Source organism: Cervus canadensis, chromosome 6 (genome assembly GCF_019320065.1).
Source record: "Cervus canadensis isolate Bull #8, Minnesota chromosome 6, ASM1932006v1, whole genome shotgun sequence".
In the NCBI taxonomy this organism is placed as follows: Eukaryota; Metazoa; Chordata; class Mammalia; order Artiodactyla; family Cervidae; genus Cervus; species Cervus canadensis.
In genome coordinates this window covers 67001892-67028988 of record NC_057391.1, presented here as the reverse complement: position 1 = coordinate 67028988, position 27097 = coordinate 67001892, and the positions used below count along the sequence as shown (strand labels likewise).

General features: G+C 40.3%; 1 protein-coding gene across 2 annotated transcripts in view; it reads left to right on the top strand.

Moving 5' to 3' along the window:
- The window catches only part of RTN1 (reticulon 1), a 235634-nt gene extending 208837 nt beyond the window's left edge, over nt 1–26797 (top strand). For both annotated transcript variants that reach the window (XM_043472216.1, XM_043472217.1), the window contains 6 exons: nt 12187–12394; nt 14963–15101; nt 16534–16603; nt 17111–17157; nt 17243–17301; nt 26004–26797. In XM_043472216.1, the coding sequence (XP_043328151.1) occupies nt 12187–12394; nt 14963–15101; nt 16534–16603; nt 17111–17157; nt 17243–17301; nt 26004–26046 (566 nt within the window). In that variant the 3' untranslated portion in view covers nt 26047–26797. The remainder of the gene's footprint in view (nt 1–12186; nt 12395–14962; nt 15102–16533; nt 16604–17110; nt 17158–17242; nt 17302–26003) is intronic.
- Nucleotides 26798–27097: the final 300 nt, after the last annotated feature.

Here is a 27097-nt window from a genome sequence, read left to right as displayed (position 1 = left end):
TCATGAGCTATTCCTTACTAAAATTAAGAAAAAAACTATGATAAGCATCAATAGGGTAGACTCATTTTTTAACTACATGTTTTGGCTTTAGACTGTATAGATGGACTCTCTGCAGTGTTTTTTTTAAAAGGAAGATCCACCATGGGTAAGAAAGGTTGACAAAAATTCCAGTCTAAATCTACATCTTCAAATCTATGGTTTTTCTCATTTTTCCATGAATTAATATTTCTTTAATTAAAAAATAATAATATTCCTGATACTTCATCACTAAAGCATTATGATACTATATATCAATGGGGGTTGTGGATGAAATCTTCTGTCTTAATCAGCAAGCCCTTCCTTCATTTTTAAAAAGTTTCTCTCTCTCCTTGCCTCCTTCCCGCCCACTTTTTTTTATAGTATTTGACATGATGTTCTTTACTCAGTTGTTTTTCATCTTTAGAAAAATTAATACATTCAGGAACAGAAATCTGTGAAGTAATTGACCTATTTTAAGTTCACTTAAAATAGAATTCTAAAATCCACAGAAAGCTTATTAAATTTGCATCACCACTAAATTTCCCATCCTTCTCAATGTGTTCCCTAAGTTGTGTGCATACTTGACCATGTGTTAATATTTACATTTGTCTCTTTTCCAGTTCCATGACTACCTTATAATTAAGCTCACAATTTGAAAGCTAAGAACTTGACACTAATAATTTTTTTTAAATTATCTTCTGCCTATACTATGGACAATAATAATAACTATATTAAAACATGAAATTATAATTATATTCTGACTTCATAGAATATATTTTAAATAACAAAAGATTGTTAGGAGTTTTAGAACATAGAAGTATAGAGCTCTATTTCCCCCAAATGTTTGAGCTAGGAAGTTAAATCTGAGCAATTATCTTATTGTTTCACAAGAGAAAATCCTTAAATTCTTTCTTATTTCTTATATTGACAAAGACAGAAAATAATTCAAGCCTTACTTACAGGTTCTTTGACCAAACTGGTGTTTAATGTTTAGAATTTATTACATGCATGTTTAGTTGCTCAGTCGTATCCAACTCTGCTTCCCTGTGGACTGTAGCCTGCTGGGGTCCTCTGTCCATGGGATTTCCAGGCAAGAATACTGGAATGAGTTACCATTCCCCTCCCCCCCCCAGAAGATCTTCCCAACCCAGGGATTGAACCCAGGTCTCCTACATGTCCTACATTGGCAGGTGGATTCTTTACCACTGAGCCACCTGGGAAGCCCCAGAATTTATTACAGTTAGACCCTTTTCACAGTGGGCATAGTTCAAATGTAGTCATATCTTAGGTTCAGCCTTCAGAATCATTTCACCAAACTGCAGACCAAATCTAGTGGTAATGGGGGTCAGGAACACATAATGTTTTATTGAGTAGAACAAAAGTACAGTGAGAGATTATTCATTTCCCTTGTCATATCTTTTCAGTTCAAGAAATATTTTAGTCATTATAGTCTTTGTCAAGTTTTTTAAATATATTCTTTTTTAAAAAAAAGAACCAACTGCAGTCTTCCTCCATGGTTCTATTCCAATACAATGATGGATTTTAATAAAGGTATGGCTCAGACTAAAGATTTTGTGACTAATTATGACTGATGACAAACCAACCAATGAACAGTTTTGTATTTTGATCAAGTCAGAAAGCTTATTAAAGAAAGAAAAAGCACACAAAGACATTCATTAATCAATCTCCTGAAAATTTTTCTGTGTGCTTCCCTCAACTACCATGTCCCCAAAGCCTATCCTTCTCTCCACATGACCATATGTCTTCCTTTAATCCCAAATGAGCCCATTTGCTGGAGGTTTAGCAGGAGGAGCTGATCACCTCATCTTAAATACTGGGCCCTACCGTCTCATTTCCTGGCCAGGCCTACTCTACCAAGGTGGCAATGGCCTAAGCAGCATTGTGTTAACTTCACAGCATGGAATGTGACCCTTTAGAATGAGCCACCCTTCCCTGGTGGCTCAGATGGTAAAGAACTCACCTGCAACACAGATGACCTGGGTTCGATCCCTGGGTTGGGAAGACCCTGGAGGAGGGCATGGCAACCCACTCCAGTATTCCTGCCTGGAGAATCCCCATGGACAGAGGAACCTGGCAGGCTGCAGTCCACGGGATCTCAAAGAGTCAGACATGACTGAGCGACTAAGTACAGCACAGCAACTGGTTCATTTCCTGGCCAGGCTTACTCTACCAAGATGACAATGGCCAAAGCATCACTGTGTTAACTTTACAGAATGGAATGTGACCCTAGTGGTTAGAACTAGCAAACAGGAATCCCATTCAGCTGTCCAGGAAAATGAGAAATCTTACATGAACATAAAAGTACTTTACATTATCAGTCTAATCTGAAGGGTAGTCGTTAGAAGAATGTGTTTGCTTTTGTGTCCCATGGAAGAGAAGTCCCAGAGATTGTTGCTAGCTGTGGCTTTGGCAGTAAAACCCTTCATTTCCCATTGTTCTGCCAAAGCTGGTTAGAGTGGATCACCTGTGTGGGTTAAAAGCTGTGCTCTTTTACTGTCTATGTGGCGCACCAGGCTTAGTGTATCTTTCCTTTCAAAACATCCACTGAATTACTTAACTGTCTACAAATAATGTTGGCATTTTTCTCTTGCCAGTCATTTGACTGCATTTAAAAGATGTGAAGGAAGGACCTAGAAAATGAAATCACTGCAGGAACCTTATCTGCAAAAATCTCTTTTAGCAATTTCCCCTCTGAATTCAGGGCTCCTGCATTACCTTTTTAAATTTTACCTTATGTAGAAGACTGTTTCATGGCAAATGAAACTCATGGATTAGTTGACCAGACAGTGTCATCTTTGAGGGTCTCTGTGTATGTTTAAAGTATTTTCTTACATCTATTTCCATTATGTTTCTCTAGTTTAATGGCAAAATGAGGGAATAAAGTAGGAATAGTTACTACTGTTTCTTCTCGTTAACTTTTTGTGGTGATATTTTGTTTACCTAACAAAAATCAAAGTAATGGGCTTTTTAAAAGATATTTTTATTATTATCATTAGGGTTTTTTTGGTCACTCCATATGGCCTTCAGGATCTTAGTTCCCCAACAGAGGTTCAAACATCATGCCTGCTGCAGTGGATGTGTGGAGTCCCAACCACTGAACCACCAACGAAGTCCCATAGTCACTGCTTTAGACCCTGAGTTGTAAAGAACTGAGATTTTTTTAGCCTTGTAATCCTTTTCACAAGGTAGTCAATTATTGGAAGCTTGCTAAAAAAGTAAATATAAAAGTCAGGTGAAAGTGAAAGTTAGTCGCATAGTCGTGTCTAACTGTGATCCAATGGACTGTAGCCTGCCCAGCTCCTCTGTCAGTGGAATTCTCCAGGCAAGAGTACTGGAGTGGGTTGCCATTTCTTCTCGAGGGGATCTTCCTGACTCAGGAATCGAACCTGGTCTCCTGCATTGCAGGCAGATTCTTTACCAACTGAGCCACTATATCATTTGTCAACAGTTCTTTTGTTGAAATGCTGATGTCATTTGTAAACAGGAATCTCACACATTTTCTGACCTTGCCTTTTAAAAAAGTAGCACTAACTTGTCACATAATAAGTGGTGCAGTGCTACCTGAAATCTTTTCTAGACCAAGATGAAATATAAATAAATACATTTAAGAATATGGTGCAATAATGCAGATAATTGTGCACAATTTATTGCCATTTGGAGAAGGAAATGGCAACCCACTCCAGTGTTCTTGCCTGGAGAATCCCAGGGATGGGGGAGACTGGTGGGCTGCCGTCTATGGGGTCACACAGAGTCGGACACGACTGAGGTGACTTGGCATATTGTCTACATTTTGCCTCATACATAGAATATGAATAGCTGCACCACTGTCTTTTCAGTTCATACATTTTTAATATACTTTCTGAATACTGGTGTCACTATTAGATCATTTAATTTTACATTTAAATGTTTTACATTTAAAATAAGGTGCCAATCCAGAAAACTTAGGACTGCTGCAAAAAGGCTTTCTCCCTAGAAATTTGACATTGAATTTTATTTCCATTTAGCTATTAATTCAAACCTTGGATCACTTCTGTTTTATTGTTCCTTTCTTGCCCAGATTATGGAAATGAGGGTAGCACTGATTTCAGCATTTGAGATTAGGATTCTTCAAATCCTCCAGTCCACCCTGACTGAATCAGTTCTAAGTCAGCTTCAGGCAAGCTGCAGTGTGAGCTCCCACCTGTGGTTTGGGGACCAAGATGAATTCACTAAGCCCTGTCTGTTTATTAGATTGATAGAAGGCACTGATCTCCCATTTTGTTTCATTGCTCCTTGGTATTTAGCAAAGTGATTTTTATAATTGGCAAAGCAATACAATAATTTACCTGTCTTAGTGAATGTGCACTTAGCTGTTTAAACTCTCACCGAGCCTTCCTGTATTCAGTTCAGTTCAGTTGCTCAGTCGTGTCCGACTCTTTGCGACCCCATGAACAGCAGCACGCCAGGCCACCCTGTCCATCACCAACTCTCAGAGTTTACCCAAACCCATGTCCATTGAGTTGGTGATGCCATCCAGCCATCTCATCCTGTGTCATCCCCTTCTCCTCCTGCCCCAATCTTTCCCAGCATCAGGGTCTTTTCCAATGAGTCAACTCTTCCTGTATTAGGAGGATGTTGAAGGAAGAGGAAGGAAAGTTATGACCAACCTAGATAGCGTATTAAAAAGCAGAGACATTACTTTGCCAACAAAGGTCTGTCTAGTCAAGGCTATGGTTTTTCCAGGGGTCATGTATGGATGTGAGAGTTGGACTGTGAAGAAAGCGGAGCGCCGAAAAATTGATGCTTTTGAACTGTGGTGATGGAGAAGACTCTTGAGAGTCCCTTGGACTGCAAGGAGATCCAACCAGTCCATCCTAAAGGAGATAAGTCCTGGGTGTTCATTGGAAGGACTGATGCTGAAGCTGAAACTCCAGTACTTTGGCCACTTCATGCGAAGAGTTGACTCATTGGAAAAGACCCTGATGCTGGGAGGGATTGGGGGCAGGAGGAGAAGGGGAAGACAGAGGATGAGATGGCTGGATGGCATCACCGACTCGATGGACATGAGTTTGAGTAAACTCCGGGAGTTGGTGATGGACTGGGAGGCCTGGCGTGCTGCGATTCATGGGGTCGCTAAGAGTGAGACACGACTGAGCGACTGAACTGAACTGACTGAACTGAAGGAAAAGACAAGCCATCTATTACTGTGTCCAAAGGCTACATGTGATCATTTGCTGCAGTTACAGAACTGCTTATTTTTTTTCTTACTTGGGCTCTAAGGAAACTTTATTCAAATACTGATTTTTCTGGACAAGGTACCATAAAGCTTCCTACACAAGTTTACATAACTCTAAGCAAAATTAAAATGTGAAAAATTGGCATTTATACAGCAACTTTGGAACACAAAAATTCTCTTCTGTGATCACACTTCATCACTTCCTACCCTTCCCACTGAATCTTCAAAACTTCAGACTGTTTGCTGGCTTTCCTGCCACACACAGCCCTTGCTGCTCTCCCAGCCCATCAGTTCCCAAAGATCTTCACTGCTCGTCATTCCCAGCCTGAGCTAAAGGTGGTTCATTTCACTTCTGTCCTCTTGGATCTTTGACTCCTCTAACCATGCCCCTGTGCCAGCTCACAAATCTGGGCCAGCCCCACCATCCACAGATCAGAGCGCTCAACCTCTAAGCCTGTTGACTGGATCCATAGAGATCCTTGACTCTAACCAAACCCTCTTGCTTCCTGGAAGTCCTTTATTAATTTGTTTTTGAGTCCTGACTGTATTTGTCTAGATCAGTTCTGTCCAATAGAAATATAATGTGAGCCACATGTGTAATTAAAAATTTTCTAGTAGTCACATTAAAAAACAAAAAGGAACAGGAAAAATCAACAAAAAGGAACAGGAAAAATCAATTTTGATAATATACTGTATTTAATCCAGCATACCTAGAGTATAAACCTTTCAACAACAAAAGATCACTATAAAAAGGATTAATGAGATATTTTTTATGTCTTTTTTTATACTGTCTGAAATCTGGCATGTAGTTTTCACTTGCAATGTATTTTAATTGAGACTAGCCACATTTCAAGTATTCAGTAACTACTATGGCTCATCACTGCTGTATTGAACAGTGCAGGTCTGGACCTCTCCCAATCTCTTCAATCCTTGCTTCTATCCTTCTCAGTCTCGAGAGGACCTCAGGACTCATTTTCCAGAGAAGTGTTGAGTAAATCCACCTTGAGCCACTTGATGATGTTCTCTTTCCTCCTCAGTTATATATCTGTAGCTATGCCCATCCTTTAACAAAATCTTCCTCCATCTTTATCCAGCCCTTCATGCTTCTTCCTTCTTTGAGAAGAAAATGCTGTGACAGATCCCATCCTTTCCCTGCCTTTTCTTTTACTTCGTTCAAACAAATATCTCCTCTTTCCAGGATCTCATCTCTCCCCTTTCCACTAACATTCCCAAGTTTACTTAACCTTGAAATTTGCTTATTGCTGCTTCCTGAACTACCATTCTCTTTACCATCTTCTTTACTAATTTGAACTTCCCTCCACTCACTCAACCCTTTGTGATAGAGCTTCCATCCTCACTCTGTGCCAGTTATGGGTGACTTCCTAGTCTCCAAAACCAGGGGTCCTTTCTCGTTTCCTTCATTGCGTCTATAACATCCCACACTGTAGCCTACCCCTTTCTTCTGGAAGTTTCCTTCTTCTTGACTGCCATAACCAACACTCTTGAGGGACCCTTTCTAATACCTAGACAGGACTTCTTTTTTTTAGTTAATATATTTATTTTAATTGGAGGCTATTTACTTTACAATATTGTAGTGGTTCTTGCCATACATTGGCATGGATCAGCCATGGGTGCACATGTGTACCCCATCCTGAATTCCCTCCCACCTCCCTCCCCATCCCATCCCTCAAGGTCGTCCCCGTGCACCGGCCCTGAGCACCCTACACAGGGCTTCTTTTACAGCTTTATCCAATCCTTTGAGTAAAGCATGAATTATGGGTCATCCTCTATTGTATCCCTTAGTCTGTCCTCTCTTGGAGGTTTCCTCTCCTCTCATGGCTTGAATCGTCATTTCCACTCAGAATACACCCAAATGTAAATATTCAGCCTTCTTATCTAAGAGGGACTTCCCTGGTGGCTCAGACGGCAAACCGTCTGCCTACAACGTGGGAGAACCAGGTTCGAGCCCTGGGTCGGGGAGATCCCCTGGGGAAGAAAATGGCAACCCATTCCAGTACTCTTGCCTGGAAAATCCCACGGATGGAGGAGCCTGGCAGACTACAGTCCATGGGGTCCCAAAGAGTTGGACACAACTGAGCAACTTCACTTTCTTTCTTCTTTCTTATCTAAATGTCAGCCCAGAACTTCCATTTGTCTGCTCTGCATATCCATCTGAATATCACATGGATATTAATGTCCATTTTAGCTCAGGGTTACTGTGACAAATCTGTAAAAAGAAATCATTTTATTTCCAAGCCTCTAAAAAATTACTGTGTTGTGTGTAATTGTCAGCGTCATCTCATTTGTGATCCCTGTCCCATCTCTGCCCCAGGCTGTGTCAAAATGCCCTGCTTGATGTCATCACAGCAGAACCTGGATATATAAAAACAAGTGTCAGCTTTTTGCTAAACCAGTTTCCCCTAAGATTTCCTATTTTTGTCACTGATACTAATCATTCTATCACCCAGCTTTGAAATGTTGCTTTGCCCCTTAATTAGTTCTTCCTCCTTTCTCCCACAGCTAATTAGTCACCATGCTTGTCAACTAATCCTTCATATTTCCTTTTATTCACCCCATCTCCTTAACAAACTGTTCACTACATTCCCAAACCATCCCCCATCCTCTTTCATCAATCCCAGTACTGTCCCTTTCTTGAACTCAGCTTTTGCCACTGCTGACAACACAGGATATATTGCCACTGATGCAGCATTTTTAAAAAATGAATGTTCAGTCTTCCCAGCTAGATCTTAAGTTCCTTAAAAGCAGGAACAGAATGTTATGATCTCTTCATGCCTACGCTTACTAAATAACAGATGACCAGTAACTGTGTACTGTTGACAATGACTTTATTTCCCTTAAAGAGAAAAATCACTATAAATATCTAGTTCTGGAAGCAGATTTAAATGTAATCAAGTGGTCCCAAATTAATTGAGCATACTTTGGGGGACAGTTAACTTCCAACCACATAACAGAACAGAGGCAACTGTTCAGAAAAACGCATCAAACTTAGGGTTTGATCTTGCTTCTCCTATTAACTAGTTAGTATGTTGTTGTTGTTGTTTAGTTACTAAGTCGTGTCCTACTCTTTGTGACTCAGTGGACTGTAATCTGCCAGATCCCTCTATCCATGGGATTTCCCAGGCAAGAATACTGGAGTGGGTTGCTATTTCCTTCCCCAGGGGATCTTCCCCACTCAGGAATCAAACCTGAGTCTCCTGTATCAGCAGGCAGACTCTACTGCTGAGACACCAGGGAAGCCCCAGCTAGTCAGTATATGAGTTTCTTCAGTTCCCTCACCGATTATATGCCTGTATAATGGAGTTTATCATGAGGTTTAAATGAAGTAATATGTGAAAGTGCTTTGAATATTTCAGAATCTGTGTAAATAGAGAATTATGTCACAAAGTACCCAGAATCAACCTCCCATTGATGTTTTAAGATAAACTTTCGTTAACCTCCCAGTTAGAAACCTCCAGCAATTTTAAAAGTTGGTTGAAGGACCTGTTGTATAATTACCCTACACCAAACTAATGTTATTTCATGCTAAGTCACCTCAGTAGTGTCCGACTCTGCGACCCTATGGACTGTAGCCTGCTGGGCTCCTCTGTCCATGGGATTCTCCAAACAAGAATACTGAAATAGGTTGCCATTTTTTCCTCCAGGGGGTCTTCCCCACTCAGGGATCGAACCGGGTCTCTTATGTCTCCTACATTGGATTCTTTATCCATAGCACCACCTGGGAAGCCCGGTTGCTTAGTTAACAGTTAGTGTTCTCTGCCATGGCTGCTTCTAGTAGGTCCCTACCCGGTGCCTGCCATTCTCAGGCTGTTTGAACAGGGGCCCAGAGATTTGGAAGGCTTTTCTAGAGGCCACCATCATTTTTAACAGGTGTTATGCAATTCGTTAAATGGAAATTCACTTGAAAAAGCAAATTCTATCTCCTCTTTGCCCGAAAACTACCTGCAGGGTCCCCAGTGCCCCTTTACATCATCTCAGGGGTGGGTAAGCCTACCACCCCTAGCACTGTGTGCTCCCATAGCACAGATCATGCTGTCTTATGTGTTTGCCTCTAAATATGTCTGTCATGGAGATCGGTGGGCATCATAAAACAGAAGATTACAATTTATTTATTTCCATGTGGGTTTTCTTTTTTAAAACAGTTTATTTATTTTGATACCCCTGCACCTAGCACAAAGCATGGCACTTAGTACTTGCTCAATAAATACTGAATAAATGAACAAACGTGGAAGCAGTAACACTGCTGGTAATGGTGATGTTTTAGTCTCCTTTTTGGTCTCCTTCCCCTTTCCTGAACTTAGCAGGTAAACAATAGGAGGCTCCTAGCTCCCTGGGAGCTACACTTAGACTCCTAGGCTTATCTCAGTTTGTTGTCTCCCGAGCCACTCAAACAGGGGGAGCTGGGCTTCTTTGGAGATTTCTTTCTTCTCCCATTTTTGTCATCTACCCTCAGGAGCACAGGGGTTTCTTGTGTCATATCTTCAAAAAGATCTTTATTCTCTGCCCAAAAAGGATTATTATTTTGGTACTCTGTGCTCAACAACTCTTCTGAAGTGAAAATCATTTAGTGAACTCATTCAAATTTTTTGTTAATGACATATCCCCTTCTAGGTCTTTGCATTAAAAAAAAAAAAAGACAACAAATACTTTGAAGATTAAAAGGATTACTCCAAATAAATGAATTCTAATAGTGAAATGTCAATGTCAATATGACTGGGGCTGGGGATTGGGGCTAGGGAAAGAGAGAGACTCTGGAGCAGCAGTACTTACACTTTGTCCAAGAAACTGATTTGTAGAACCAGCACCACTCAAACTAGAGGGGAAAAAAAATCTTTGTTTCACCCCAAAACATGCTTGTGATCTCTCCTTCCTACACTGCAGAAGTGTTCTAGGAGGAAGGGAACATATTTTTGCCCTAACAAAATGGCTGACTATTGTAATCTTTGTGAGTTAATGTGACTGGTAGACCAAGCAGTGGTGAGTGGGGAATAGATAGCGGTGAGTGACAGATCAGTTCAGAAGTAAATTCTCTCTCCAGCTTCAGACTACTGGAGTATCCTCAGCCTGTTATAAAAGATCCCCCCTCCCACTTTAAGCCTTTGATCTGATATACTCTCCATCCAGCCTGAGTTAGTCTGGTTCAAGGGTTAATACTTCGCAACATTCCTTGTATCCTCTCCACAGCGTGGGGTTGTCACTAGGTTATGTGACCTTTCCAATACTGTCTCTCAGCTAGTATGATGGGAGCAGTTCTCTGCTTTCTTCAATCTAGTCACCTTTGTTTTCTGTTGAGCTGATGACTACTGCCTTAAACCAGGTGCCTGCACTTAGGCTGCACATGAAGCTGGTAGTGTGAGCAACGGCCACTTTCATTTGGTGGTAAGATGGGAATTTCATGTCTTATTTTCTTTTTCTGAGAATTTGTGTAATATTCTATAAAAACCATTTTTTGTGACAACATGGATAGACCTTGAGGGCCTAATGCTAAAAGAGATAAGTCACACAAAGAAAGACAAACACTGTAGGATCTCACTTACATGTGGAATCTGAAGAAGCTGAATTCATAGAAACAGAATAGAGTGGTGGTTACTGGAGTTGGGGGGGAGGGGAGTTAGGGAGATGTTGCTCAAAGGGCATAAACCTGCAACTAGTAGATAAGTCTGATGGATCTAAGGCACAGCAAAGTAAATATAGTCAACAATACTGTATTACATACTTCAAAGATGCTGGATCTTACATGTTCTTACCAGAAAAAAGAAATAACTATCCTTTACTATAGTAAAGGCTTCTCTATCCTTCACTATGTCTCAGAGTTTGCTCAGATTCATGTTCATTGAGTCGATGCCATCCAACCATCTCATCCTCTGTTGCCCGCTTCTCCTGCCTTCAGGCTATACTGCAATATATAAATATATCCAGTCAACATATTGTACACCTTAAACTCACACAATGTTATGTCAATTGTATCTCCAAAAAAAAAAAAAAAACGTATGTTACTTGCCTAATTGGAGAACAAATTTGCATACATTCTTGAGCAAGTCTTCTATGCTTCTTTCATAATCTAGTGACTGAAATATTCCAAATATTTCCATTTTGCGTCATATTTGAAGCACCGTGGCTTTATTCTTTTGAATTAATTTTTTGTTTCTAAGTTGAAAGAGAGAAATAACTGAATGATAGGTACCTGAAATTTATATTCCAGGTTTTTAAGTCACAAGAATATAAGCAAACAAATCATACGATACAAAACAGTTTAACCCAAATGTCAGCTCCAGGGATTCTTGAGATAGCTACTAACTACTAATGTTTGGTTTTACTCATTTTAGAGTAAATAGACCATATCTCTATTCAGAAGCCTTTGGCATTGCCTGGGGTCTCCCAGACCAGCTGACATGCTTCTGAGGCTCCACTTCTATTTTCATGGTTAGTGCAGTCCCTTCTCAGCAGCAGGGACATGTGTATGAGTGACGTGCTCATCTCGGGGCCACTATTGAGACATTGAGTTGTAAGCAGGGCATCAAGATGCATGCCATCAATGCCATCCAAAGGAAGAGAACAGGTACTTCAGAGTCCTCTGAATTTTCAGTCTTGTTTCAGAGGCACATAACTGACGCCCACGCTTGTAACCCACTGAGATTTGCTCACGGAGATACTGACACTGGAGGTTCAACAGCCTTTTCTTATCTGTGAATTTACTAATTGACCTCAGGGATGGAAAAGATGCTTCCAAAGCAAAACGGGAGGATGGTAAGTGCCCTAGGCGTAGTGCTACGTGCGCTCACCTATGTTTAGGAGCCCAAGAGCTGGTGAGAACCTGTAGCGACCGTGGCTTTGTGGGACGAGCTGCGGCAGCTCCCTGAAGGCCCTGACAATGTTAAGTGCTCTGTGTGACCGTGTGTGTCTCCTCCCCACAGCTATTGACCTGCTGTACTGGAGGGACATCAAGCAGACGGGGATAGTGTTTGGGAGCTGCCTGTTGCTGCTCTTCTCCCTGACCCAGTTCAGCGTTGTGAGCGTCGTGGCCTACCTGGCCCTCGCCGCGCTCTCAGCCACCATCAGCTTCCGCATCTACAAGTCGGTTTTACAAGCTGTGCAGAAGACCGACGAGGGTCACCCTTTCAAGTGAGTGCCCGACCGACCAGCCCGTGCCCCGCCTCTAGCCAGCCCTTGTCCCACCTCTCACGTGGCTCTTTCCTCTACCTCTATTTCACCGTCTTTGCACTTTGGGTCCTGCTTCTTTTGACCTTTAACAGGCCTCTTAGAGTCTCCTTTAACACTGTCATTTAATACCAAATATTCCTGTTAAATTTCTAAAGCAGACTCATCCCTAGTCTAATGCTTACTGCTTTATTGAGCTTTTAAAACTTTAATCACTTCTAATTAGATGTTAAATATTTATCTTTAATATACATTTCTGTAATTTAGATAATATAAATTCTTGTGGGTGAATTTATGAAATGTGAAAACTTTTAATTTATATTTGATATTACTTTTGTATTTAATTACTTCTCATAGTAATCATAATTCATTTATATGCAAACTGTGTTTTATGATTTAAAGTGTTTCAACAATTATTCTCCCAACTCTGTGATGAAGGCAGATCATTATAATCCCTTTGCACAGATGGAAAAACAGAGGTTCTAAGAAGTAAAGTGACTTGCTCAAAAGTAAATAGCACAGAGCCAGGACCAGGGTGTTTGGATTTTTTGTTTGTCTGTTTGTTTGGATTTTTATTTCTGTGCTCTTCCCAGAAGTTTAATGTCAAAGGGCCAAATTCTGTGGGATGTGAAGTTCATCCCTCAGAATCTGTAGAGTATTATGTACTCACAATCAAATAGTATTATGTACCCTCTTCTGTATTTTAATACAGGGGAAACCTGACTCAAATGAGCACTGAGGAGGAGGGTTTCTTTAAGGCAGTGTATTAAGAGGATATATGAAATGTGGCAGAGGGGGATACTAGCACTGCCAGCTGCGTGCTCCCCAACCCCACCCCAGCTTACTCCAGATTCCAGCTTGTAAGCCTTGGGTGTTTTAGCACTGACTGTCAGAGTCATACCATCACCACTGCAGGCCCCACTACAGGTGTCCCCACCTGCTATAACGGGGATGTTTCTGCATCCTGGATGAGACCTATGGATACTGCTGCATAATGGCTTCTGAGCCAACCTCAGTGATTCCCGGGGGATGCCTCTGAATCCTCCCTGGCTCAGCCTCATCAGCCAGCTTGAATCAAGGTCTCAGGGCACCAGGCTCTTAAAAGAAGGAAAAGATGCCAGGGCCTTGTCGACAAAAGGCAAAATGCCATGTTTCACACATCACTTCCTAGGCTCTGGTTCCTGCCCTCATTGTCAAACACAATTACAGTTTGATCATCCTCACCCTTGGAATGTATTTGGCCTTCTTCTAATGCAGAGTTAATGGGTCTTCTGGGCTATAACTTGGTTGCCTTCCCAAAGGTGGGAAGAATAGAGAAGTGGCGTGTCATCTTACCAGGGTGAATACTATGCCTGCTTCAGTGACCCTCGCCTGTGACCAGTATCCACACCATTAGAGTCCTGTCCTGCTCCAGCCTTTACCCTTAGCCATACAAGAGAGGTTGGCTTCTGCCGCGTTTTTGGATCCAGGACTGTCAAGTTACACTGGGGACTTACCTCTCACTTGTCTTATTTCTTCTGTAACTAACCAGTTGTAGGACCAAGAGTCAAACTGTAATTAGCTCAACTACTTTATCTTCCATTAGGAGACACATTTAAAACCTAAACATTCCTTTGGCTTAATTGTTTCTATCAATAAAAGGAATATCTGACTCAGAGTACATTTTGAATCCAAACATATCAGCTAGACAAATCTGCTTTTCTGATTATTTTTCTAAAAAGCCAAACATAAAAATTCTCAATCCTCAGAGTTAGGTGAGCACTGTTAGAACTCTAGAAGTAGACAACATGGCAGGGAAAAGGAAGGAGAAAGAGGATGGGTCTCGTTGGCAGCGGAGGAGGCGGGGCAGGGAGCACAGAGGGTATGGTCAAAACAGGAGGATCAATCGATTGATTTTTATAAATTTGTAGAGCCTGGTTTTTCTACCCAAGAGTTCAAATTAACCCTTTGAACAAATGGAAAATGCAGTTACTAAAAATACCACTCTTACTAGAACCAGTGAGCATTTTAATATGTCCCAGGTCACTTGTGTTTTCAGAGCTCTCTAGAATAAAACCTAAAAGTCCTTTCCAGAATTTAAATATGAAATCTTAGAGATTTGATGAGAAATAATAATTGGCAGCTAAGATTTTGAGATATCTCAATTTAAAAAGACAATTCATCTTCATGCAGCCAAGAAGAAATAAGAACTTTTCACAATTGCCCAGTGAACCAGATATACAGAAAATTCAGCAAGTGAACTGATTTGGGACTGACTTTTCTCTGCTCCTAGCCAGTTGCTCTGAATTATCAACTCACATTATCATGTTGCCTATGAGAGACAGAAGCAGTCACATTGCCCCCGCTGAGTGCCATGATTCCTGTGTTCCCCAGTGTACTAACTGTGGGTGTGGGTGTGGTGCCCTGCAGCCTTCTGACTGGCGTAAATTCTTCAGGATGACCTGACTGTGGTCCTCAGAGTTGGAGAAAGGAAACTTAGCTGTTTCAGGATTCCCTCTGATGGAGCTCTCTGTGGGGATGCTCTGTTGACAGGGCCTACTTGGAGCTCGAGATCACCCTGTCTCAGGAGCAGATTCAGAAGTACACGGACTGCCTGCAATTCTACGTGAACAACACGCTCAAAGAACTGAGGAGGCTCTTCCTTGTCCAGGACCTGGTGGATTCCTTAAAAGTATGAGCATTTAAGCCCGTTTCATTTGACAATCTTGAGTTTTGTTTTCCCTAAAGTTACATATAATGTTATAAACTTCCACCTGATGGAGAATAAAGTAAGTGCTAATTATATTCTAGAGTCTGAAAATGTCCAGCTGTACAGTACCGTGGAGCTCATCCAGCCTAATGTCATCATTTTACAGATGCTGAAACTATGGTTCAGAGAGGTTAAGACACTTGCCTGAGGTTGCCCAGTGAGTCACTGACAGCTGGGATCAAACCCAGGTTACATGGCTTTTAGTTCTGTACTACTTACAGTACCCCAGGCTGCTTCTTGTTCCCATTTTCAATTCCTCAAATTCCTAAAATTATTTTTAAAATAAACATCTAGTTTAGGGAATTTGAAAAATACACATGCTTTTTCTTAGAAAGAAACGCTGTACTCTGCTAATAATAAGACCTGTGGGCTATGAGAATGAGCCCCGGACGTGTAGAGGAGGGGCACCTGGGTGTTTTTCCTGGTTCCATCATTGAACTCACTGGGCTTCTTGGAACAGGCTGCTAGGACCACCACATGGCCTATACGGAAAACCAGAGTCAATCAGTCATGACTCAACAGCGCCATGAGCAGAGGGGTGGGAGCTCAGGCAAGGATTCTGTCAGTTCTCCATTCTCCTAGAGCACTGGGAGGGATCTGTACCATGGGCTGCTCCTTGATGAGGAAGAAAGAGCAGAAGGAAAGTGAGTGACGAGTCCTTGATGCTCAAGGTGCTTTACTGGAATAACATCGCAAATAATGACTTAAAAAAGAGAGCAGGGAGATTAAAATTACTTACCTTAGAGCTTTTAAGGTAACATGTCTACTTAAATCTGTAATGTGAAAATTGTGGACTAGAATAGGGATCAGCAAATCTTATCTATTATATAAAGGGCCACATGGTAAATATTTTAGGCTTTGTGGGCTACACAGTCTTTGTTGTAGCTACTCAACTTTGTCATTATAGCAGAAAAGCAGTCAAAGACAATACATAAATGAATAACTGTGGCTGTGTGCTGACATTGTTTATGAATACTGAACAGTGAATTTCGTATCGTTTCAACATGTTATACAAAATGTTATTTTTGTTTTAACTTTATTTGACCATGCAAAATTCATTCTTAACTTGTGGGCGTATATGAAAACAGGTCAAGGCCAGTTTGCTGACCCCTGCCCTAGTTTATTATTTCACTGAGTCCCTTAAATCTTACAACAAGGAGATCCACAGGGTTCTGAGACAAGTAAAGACTGGATCCTCTGTCAGTAATTCTATGATGAGCTTTAAATGCTCTTATACTTCCTATTGAAACCATGATGTCGTTTGCCTCAAATTTTAATCTAAACAAATCAATGAAATGAGACTCCTATCTGTCATAATGGGTTTAGAAGCTCTGATCACCATTTCATTTGTTAGTTTGCAGTCCTGATGTGGCTCCTGACTTACGTTGGCGCTCTCTTCAATGGCCTGACCCTGCTGCTCATGGGTAAGGACAGACAAGTGTGTTATGTCTCCCTTCACATATTCTGTGAGCATCTCCCCAGGCTGTTAACTTGCTTGGATGGGTTCCTAGCAACAAATTCCACATTTTCTGAGTGCAGAGCATTTCCCTGACCATCATAGTTCAATTAAAGAGCATAATATATCAATATATTACACAGTAAAATATAAAGTTCTTAAAGTTTTTTCTTTTTCTTCAACCATGACTGGTTTTATCTGGCTTCAAATATATATCTGCTTCAATGGTGTTATGTATAGAAGATCATTTTTATCTTAGGAGGTCATTCTCTCATTCCAGGAATAATGACTTAATATTTGTGAAGGCTTCAGCTGTTTTTTGTTTTCCTTATGAACTAGCCCTGCCATCTTTTAGCTAGAATGCTGGCTACTGCAAATAATGTCATTATATCACATAACTATATAAAAATGTATCTATAAGATTGTTCCTACTGATAACTCTCGATTTTAATACTCTATTTGTTTTTCATCCCAGCTGTGGTTTCAATGTTTACTCTACCTGTAGTGTATGTTAAGCACCAGGTAAGTTCTATGTGATGTCAAACATTCATGTTAAGTTTTGACCTTGTGAACAGTGGATGTGCTCATGATTTCTTCCTCTTTGTAGGCACAGATTGACCAATATCTGGGACTTGTGAGGACTCACATAAATGCTGTTGTGGCAAAGTAAGTTGCAGAGTGCAATTTATAAAAAGGAGAGACTGCCTTAGGCAGGCATTTGACTGGATTAGATAGGAGCAATAAAAGGATAATAAAGTAATAGATTGATTCACTTCTTTGAGTCATATATTTATACCCTTACCAAATATATTATTTCAGAAATAAAAGTATAAATTTTAAAACTTCCAATTAAACAGAACTTTCAGTGGTTTATTTCAGGTATCATGAAATGAATTTTAATAAATGAATGATATTAATGTCTGTCTGGGGACTGGCTTATTTCCAAGAATAAGACGGATTGGAGGAAGGAAAGAAGCCTGATTCAGAAAAGTAAAATTAAATTTTAGTAGATTAATCAAAATAAAAGTGCTAGCATTTTCAACTTTTAAATAATAAATATCACTAATTTTTAAGCCATTGAAATTATTTTTAAAACAAAACATTTTTTAATCTTGAGAACTTTTATTACCTTTTAGATTACACCATTTAAACTCAATAAGTGTGTGTGCTTGCTTAGTTTATTAATACCATTGCTTTTTAAACCTGAGTCTTAAATAGACTCTACTTTATGGCTGCTTTATATATTAGGAGATAATGATTCCAGTTATAAAAGTATCTACAGTTAATATAGTCATTAACTTAGTAGTGTTCCCTAATTCTTAAATTAGTGTTTTTATATGTCTTAATCTAAAATGAAGTTTTTCTGTTGTTATTATTACTTAAGATTTTGTTTTAATCAAAAGCTGACCTCAGTTTGACTATAAATACACATCCAAGAAATACTAGAGTTTCTCTCCAGGAATCCCAGAATCATGTGGCTAGACCTAGATGATAGTAAGAATTAAATGGAAGTATTTTAACTAGTCAAAGATACATAGAGCAAAACAAATACGAAAAAAGCAAAAGCGCTTAACGTTCCTCTGCTATTTGATTTGTGTGTCATCAGTTACAGTTCTCTCCTGAAGTTTATAAAGATTTTTGTTTTTATTATGTAGTTTATATTCTTCCTCTTAAATTCATGGTGAATGTGGATCTGTATCAGATATGTAGCACATTTCAAAATGCCTGAAATTATCAGCTTAACACATATGCAATGAATACGTAGTGAAAATCAGCAGATTATAGACAAATATTTACTACTTTGTATTAGGAAATGACAGGGTGGTATCACATGAGACTGGTATTTGCCAAACCTGGGGAACCTGTTAAAAATATGAATTCCCAGATTCTACAACAAACTTATGGAAATAAAACTCCTGGGATAAGGGACCCATAATCTATATTTTAATGAACTTCCTAGGTGACCTTCTGGCAGTTAGAACTGTGTTCAGTAATGACAGCAAAGGACACCGGAATAGGAGCTTGGAAACTGGAAGATAGAAGTTTTAGGCCTCAGCTGTTCAGTACTTAGTTTGAAGATCTTGAACAAATCACATCTCTTAATTTTTTATTGATTAGTTGCTTGCTTCAAAAAAAAAAAAAAGACATTATTTTCCAGGCATTTCATTAACAGATACAGAGAGTATAAAGATGAATAAGATGATCCCACCTAGCACAGCTCTTAGCCTATGGGTATGGACAAAACTGTAAAGAAATAACCATAAGACAATATAAGAATGAAAGTAGAATTGTGTAAAATATTAAGGTGGGAGAGATGAGGAAACAACTGTTCTTACCTGGGGGATAATGGAAAGCCACTAAAATAAGGGCCCTCGATAGCTTGGCGGGGTTCTGTTGAGGACTTCTGTCTGTGCCCTCACATGGCAGAAGTAGATGGAAACTCTCTGGGTTCTCTTTTATAGGGCACTAATCCCATCCATGAAGGCTCCATTCTCATGACCTAATCACCTCCCAAAAGTCCCACCTCCTAACACTAATATATTGGGGGTTAGGTTTCAATATATAAATTTGGGGGTGTTGGGTGATAAGGTGCAACAGGACATAAACATTCAGTCTATAACAGCCCTGAAGGATGGTAAACACTCATCAGGTGGATGATGAGGGGAATGACACTGCAAGAAGAAATAACACAGGTAGAGGCAGAAGCATGAAAATGTAGGTCAGGGTCAGGGAGCAGTGAGTCAACCAGTGTGTCTAAAGCTTAAATGAATGAAAAGATGAACTAGAAAGGGCCTAGAAAGAGAAGCTGGGGCCAAGTATCAAATGTTCTAAGGAGTTAGGACTCAACAGGACATAGCCTGCCCTTGATGTTCCTATGCAGGAGATTTGTATTTTGCACAGATTACTATAGCAGTCTAGTGGGAGGAAAATTGGAAAGTGAGAGGTGGTAATTAGCAAGGAGGCTGTTTGAATTCAAACAAAAGTGGTAGGGATATAAGCCTGTTAAAATAGAAGGAAAGGAGAGATGGCAGAAACTAAAATGTATGAACATATGTATACAATATGGTTGGCTAAATTAAAATTAGAAATCAATGATCTGAACAGGAATAGAAAGGAAACTAAGGACAAAAAGAGAAACTGAGTGGGACTTCCCTGGTGGTCCAGTAGCTAAGACTTCATGCTTGCAATGCAGGGGGTCTGGGTTCAATTCCTGGTCAGGGAACTAGATCCCACATGCTGCAGCTAAAGATCCTGTATGCCATAATGAAGATGAAAGATCCTGCATGCCACAACTAAGACCTAGTGCAGCCAAATAAATAAATAGGAATAAATAAAAAAAAGAGAAACTGGATAAGTTATGTAGTTAAACAGCAGTTCTCCAAGAGAATCTGTTTTGCCTGACACTAAATTTTGAAGGATATTTCTTAGTGGAGTCTTACCTCTAAGATTTCGTCAACCTCTGAAATTCTGATTACATGTTAGAATAATTCCACCAAAAGAACTTACGCCATTTTAGTGAAACAGTTAAAAACAGGAACTTTGGAATCAGATAGACTAGCTTGAGTCCATTTCTGGCATTTTTTAGTTATATGAATTCATTATAAATGTTATTTGACTCCCTGAGTTTGTTTCTTTATCTATACATTGATAATGTCTGTAAAGTATTCTTAGTGGGACATAGGGAGCACTCAGTAAATATTCAATGATCATAATCATGATCATCCTACTCCCACTGCTTAGAGATCAGTTCATGGTGAGGGTGGAGGACAGTCCCAGACTAGGCAGGAAACCTTGATGCCCCTCCCACCCCTATACTGAGTGAATGATAACCCTGTCCAGGTCAATTAACCTCCCTGTGTCTCAGTTTTCCAGTTCTAAAATGGGGATGCATGCTTGCTAAGTCGCTTCATTCATGTCCAATTCTTTGCAACCCCATGGACTATATAGCCCACCAGGCTCCTTTGTCCATGGGAATCTCTTGGCAACAATACTGGAGTGGGTTGCCATGCTCTCCTCCAGGGGATCTTCCCCACCCAGGGATCAAACCCGAGTCTCTTACATCTCCTGCATTGGCAAGTGGGTTCTTTACCACTAGTGCCACCTGGGGAGCCCCTAACTGGGGATAATAACACCTAACAACACTTTCTTAGTATTTCATTGAGGTACTTGAAAAGTCTTCCTGGTGTCCTTGAGGAGAAAATGGAGATGTACAGTCCAGATTATAGCACAATTGGTAGAGTTCCAGAATGTTGAAATAGTAGACCCTCTGGATGTTCATTAGTCCACCGAAAATCCATCCAGGGCGAGGTGTAGTACTGTGACACAGGGCTCTGCCCTTGACTCCATGACTTTCCATACCAGTGTTTCACATGACTGTGTGAAGACAAATCAAATATACTCATCAGAGTTCTAGGTGACACATAGCTTGGAGCAAAAGCACATGCAGAAGACAGCAAGCTCAAGATTCAAAATGAATTAAGTGATTTTGAGTAATGTAGAATGCTGAACTGAAGTTAATAAAATGAAATTGAATTGACAGGGAAAACAAAGTCCTATATTTAGATTTTTTTTAAGTCAACTTTTGCAAATATAGAATGAGAAGAGGGGCAGATGTGATAGAGTACAATAGTGTGTGTAAAAAATACCTGGGGGGTGAGTGATAAATAGATTAATTGATCACAGCCAAATATGAGTCAGTAATGTACTGAGGCATATTTTTTTTAATATATGCAAGTTTAGATGTTATTATAGAAGTATATATCAAAATCAAAAGAGGCCACAGTTGTTTCATATCCCATATTGTCATTCTATAGATGTGTTACATTTCAGAGTTGAACATTTTAAGAGCTGCAGTTATATACTAAAGTCATGTCTGAAAGATAACTGGGTATTGAAGTATTGGAAATCTGACAGTCATGTGAGTGACAACCAAACTTTACTGGAGATGATTATTCTGGGAAAAAGATAACTTTAAAAGAACACAATAACTATCCTCATATATTTGGAGGTCTAACATCGTGAAAGAAGCAATCATTCTCTTTTTCTCTAAAGAGCTATGAATGGAAAGGCCAGAAGTTCTGAGATTTGAATGAAACATGAGGGGAAACAGTACCAATTAGAGTTGTTCAACAATGAAGCCATTTGCCCTGTGAAACAGTAAGCTCACTGACACCCATTCAAGTATTCACATAAAAGTTAGTTGGCCACTGTCACAGATGTGGTTTAAAGGACTTCTGCAATGGGAGAAAAGTAGAATTAGTTAACACTTAGTCTACTGTGATATTCTAAAAGCATTTCAAAACTAAACCATATATGTTATACTTTGGAGAAGACCAGACCTAAGGCGTCTCTATTGAAATGTTTCACATTCTATGCTGCGTTACCAGTTTCTGCCTCTTCTGGCTTATTTCCACAATCACAATCTCTCCAGTCTTTCTGTCCTTGCTGTCTCTATTGCTTCTCCTCCTACCTCACTGCCGTCAGGCCTGCACCCTGAGCACTTAAGTTGCTCTTTGTCAGGGTCCTAGTGACCTTCGTGTTGCTAAATCCTACAGTCGTCACTCGATCCTCAACCTTCTCAACCTCTCAGACACTCTATGATTACTGCCGTCTTTGTTAAGCACTCTTCTTGACCCCAGGCGCTGCTTGACTCAGCTGCTTTCTCTCAGTGTCTTCTCTTGGCTCTTCCTTCTCTGGTTCACCCTTCATCCCTTGTCCTGTGGCCTCAAAGATTATCTCTATGTCAAGGACTCCAAACTATGTGTCTCCACAAGCTTAGGTTTTTAAAAAGTCCACTTTACAAATACAGAATGTGAGAAGGAGGTAGAGATGAGATAGGATACAACAATAGTATGTATAAAAAATACTTGGAGGTTTTCATTGGTTAATTGCTCACAGACAAATATGAGTCAGTTATGTGCTTGAGACATTTTCTTAAAAATCAGTGCATGTCTAGATGTTATTAATAGATGTATGAAGTCCAAATCAAAAGGTTATTGAAAATAAGGTCTATTCATCTGCTTCAGTTCAGTTCAGTCGCTCAGTCATGTCCTACTCTTTGCAACCCCATGGACTGCAGGACACCAGGCTTCCCTGTCCTTCACCAACCCCTGGAGCTTGCCCAAACTCATGTCCATCGAGTCGGTGATGCCATCCAACCATCTCATCCTCTGTCATCCCCTTCTCCCCCTGCCTTCAATCTTTCCCAGCATCAGGGTCTTTTCAAATGAGTCAGTTCTTCATATCAGGTGGCCAAAGTATTGGAGCTTCAACTTCAGCATCAGTCCTTCCAATGAATATTCAGGACGGAGTTCCTTTAGGATGGACTGGTTGGATCTTCTTGCAGTCTAAGGGACCCTCAAGAGTCGTCTCCAACACCACAGTTCAAAAGCATCAATTCTTGACAGCTCAGCTTTCTTTATAGTCCAACTCTCACATCCATACATGACTACTGGAAAAACCATAGCTTTGACTAGACAGACCTTTGTTGGCAAAGTAATGTCTCTGCTTTTTAATATGCTATCTAGGTTGGTCATAGCTTTTCTTGCAAGGAGCAAGTGTCTTTTAATTTCATGGCTGCAGTCACCATCTGCAGTGATTTTGGAGCCTAAAAAATAAAGTCTGTCATGTTTCCACTGTTTCCCCATCTATTTCCCATGAAGTGATGGGACCAGATGCCATGATCTTAGTTTTCTGAATGTTGAGTCTTAAGCCAACTTTTTCACTCTCTTTCACTTTCATCAAGAGGCTCCTTAGTTCCTCTTCGCTTTCTGTCATAAGGTGGTGAGGTTATTCATGTTTCTCCTGGCAATCTTGATTCCAGTTTGTGCTTCATCCAGCCTGGCATTTTGCATGATGTACTCTGCATATAAGTTAAATAAGCAGGGTGACAATATACAGCCTTATACTCCTTTCCCAACTTGGAACCAGTCCATTGTTCCATGTCCGGTTCTAACTGTTGCTCCCTGACCTGCATACAGATTTCTCAGGAGGCAGGTCAGGTGGTCTGGTATTCCCATCTCATGAAGAATTTTCCACAGTTTGTTGTGATCCACAGTCAAAGGCTTTGGCATAGTCAATAAAGCAGAAGTAGATGTTTTTCTGGAACTCTCTTGCTTTTTCAGTGATCCCACGGATGTTGGCAATTTGATCTCTGATACCTCTGCGTTTTCCAAATCCAGCTTGAACATTTGGAAGTTCTCGGTTCGCATACTGTTGAAGCCTGTCTTGGAGAATTTTGAGCATTACTTTGCTAACATGTGAGATGAGTGTAATTGTGCAGTAGTTTGAACATTCTTTGGCATTGCCTTTTTTTGGGGGATTGGAATGAAAACTGACCTTTTCCAGTCCTGTGGCCACTACTGAGGCCAAATTTGCTGGCATGTTGAGGGCAGCATTTTAACAACATCATCTTTTAGGATTTGAAATAGCTCAACTGGAATTCTATCACCTCCACTAGCTTTGTTCATAGTTATGCTTCCTAAGGCCCACTTAACTTCATTCAACTGCTTACCTAATGAATGTCCCATAGACATTTCAGATTCAGCATGGCCCAACAGATCTTGCAGTTTCAGCCCAGAATTTATTTTTACTTCAGTTGTCACACGATCTTTGTAAATGGCATTATTATTCACCTGGTTGCTCAGGCCCAAAACCAAAGCATCTACCTTGATTACTGTCAGTTTTTCCCCTGCCCACACGTTCAACCCATCAGCTTGGCAGGGGGTCCTGTCTGCTCTATCCCCTCACTGGGTACCCAGAGTGTGCCCTTGACTCCACTGGCAACACTTCATTCCATATAACCCAAGCCATTGCCCTTCAGCACCTAGACTGCTATAGTTGTCCTCCATCCATTATTGCTCTGTTTCCCCACTTTTTTCACATAACCACCATCACGATCTTCTTTATCACATCATTCCTTTGCCTACAATTCATCAGTAGCTTCCCAGCCACAGAATAGAATCTAAATTCCTTTTACCGCCTGCAAGTTTCAACACCATCTGGTTACCTCCTGCCTCTCAGACCTTCCCTCCTCACTCCCCAAGCACACTGGTCTCATCCTTGCCTCCTAAGCTTGTCCTCACTTTTTGGCCTCTGTACTTGCTGCTTCCTCTTCCTGAAACACTTCAACCCAGTGGCCCCTTCTTATCCTGCAGACATCTGTTTCTCACCTCAGGCGATTTAAAGTAGGCATCTCCCACCTAAAGGAAATCAGCCCTGAATATTCATTGGAAGGACTGATGCTGAAGTTCCAATACTTTGGCCACCTGATGCGAAGAACTGACTCATAGGAAAAGACCCTGATGCTGGGAAAAATTGAAGGCAGCAGGAGAAGGGGGCAACAGAGGATGGGATGGTTGGATGGCATCACCAACTCAATGGTCATGAGTTTAAGCAAACTCTGGGAGATGGTGAAAGAGAGGGAAGCCTGGTGTCCTGCAGTCCATGGGGTTGCAAAGAGTCAGACATGACTGAGTGACTGAACAACATCTCTCAGCTATCACCACTGCCCCCTCATTGCCTATCATTCCATCTTGTTTGGGTTTTTTTTTTTTAATAGCATCTGTAACAATATACATTTCTCTTGTTTGTCTACTTGTTTATTTCTGGCTCCTCAACCCCTAGGAGAATGAAAGCTCCATGAGAGCAGGGCCTTCTCCCTTCTGTTCACTGAATTCCAGCATCTGGAAGGGTGCCTGGCACAGAGGAAGGTCTCAGTGAAACTCTGCATCGGGAGCTCATTAAGCTTTGATTTAATGAAGCAAAATGCTTCCAGTATAAACCTACCTAAAATAATACTGCCATTCTGTGAGAATGGCATTAGAAATATCTAATCTGCACCCGGTAAATGCTCTAGGACCAGGAATGCTCATTAGCTGCCAGATGGCACACAGCTAATTAGTAGAGAGCTGAAACTAGGACTCAGTTTTCTTCATTCCTGTTCTAGCAGTTTATGCTGAGGGTGACCATAGGTTTCTTCACCTGGAACCATCCCTGTTCATGCGTGTTGTCCTGGTGTAGTTAATAACAGCACTGTCTTTCTCTTTCAGAAGTGTCCCAGACTGAGTGATAAATAGCCACCTACGTATATCTCAGCTTCTATAATTCTGAAATAAATCAACATCTTGTCTACCTAAAAAGTTATAATTTAAGAAATATGGCTTCCTGGGGCCATTCATTATCTAATTATACTTCTTTATTGCATAGCAATGCATTTATAGACACTCATACATAAAAATTATGCTATTTTTTGGAATATTAAGCTATTTGGTCACTTAGCTAATTAAAGCAACAACACATAGTGATGTCGTAAGATGATTTCATTAATAACACTTGTGATTTACCACTGTCTGATATTGCCTTTTTAGGATTCAGGCTAAAATCCCAGGCGCCAAAAGGCACGCTGAGTAAGCGGATACCCCACCGGGGACTGAACACCAAGAGGAATGTCTGAAGTGGTAACGGCTCTGTCTTACATGTTACTGCAAATCGATTGTTTCTCCCCCCCAGTACCATAATCTTAGAGACAAACTTTAAAACAGCTGTTTTTAGGCTGTTTCTGTACCCTTAGGATATTTGAGTCACTTGTGTCAAGCACTAAAGTATAGCGAAAAGTGTATTAGATGTGGTTTTTAATTTTGTGTTGCTAAAAAAAAGTGCATGATGGTGAGAACCCAAGTTATCTTTCCTTCGTCGGTGTTCTTCTCTCTGCAATGCTTCTGTAGCTTCTCATGTTCCCTGTGGCTAGGCCTTTCCTGCCCAGTGCACTGATGCAATAGTGGAAATCGCTTCTATGTCCTTGGGTTGTTGGTTGGATTAATCTTTAATAACAATATATAGACTTGTAGACCGATGTTTAAGTGTTTTTCCAACACACACAACATAAAAATAAAAACAAGTCGACCGTACTTAGGGTAATCAGTTTTGTATAACTTAAAATAATTAAATAAATGAATAAACCCAAAAACAAACATGCAGTACTTTTGTTGTGTGAGACTGATGGGCTGATTTACATGTATGGTAACTAAAAAGTACCAGCATGTTAACTTTATTACAATTTGTATTACTTTCTCTGTAGTTCCTAATGGACTTAATTATGGATTCTGGATATTTGCACTTATGTACTTGATACTGAATGCATAAATAAATGTTACTAAGTGTAGAAACTTCTCCCTCTCTTCTCGTGATCACACCAGAAAACTCAATGCTCTAAGAAGTAGCATCTGTGGATGTGCCGGACAGGCTGAGACCAAGTACTCACTTTGCTCCTGTTTCCAGAATCCACATAGTCCAACTCCAGCCTAGTATATGGCTCCTTTGGGTTATTAATAGAAATCACTGGAGACTGGTAAAACTGGAAAACATTCTTCATATTGTACTTGGTGGGGCTTATGTAGATAATTTAAATAGTTTTTAAAAAAACTTGAACATGGTATAAATCTTCCCATAAACTTCTTATAAT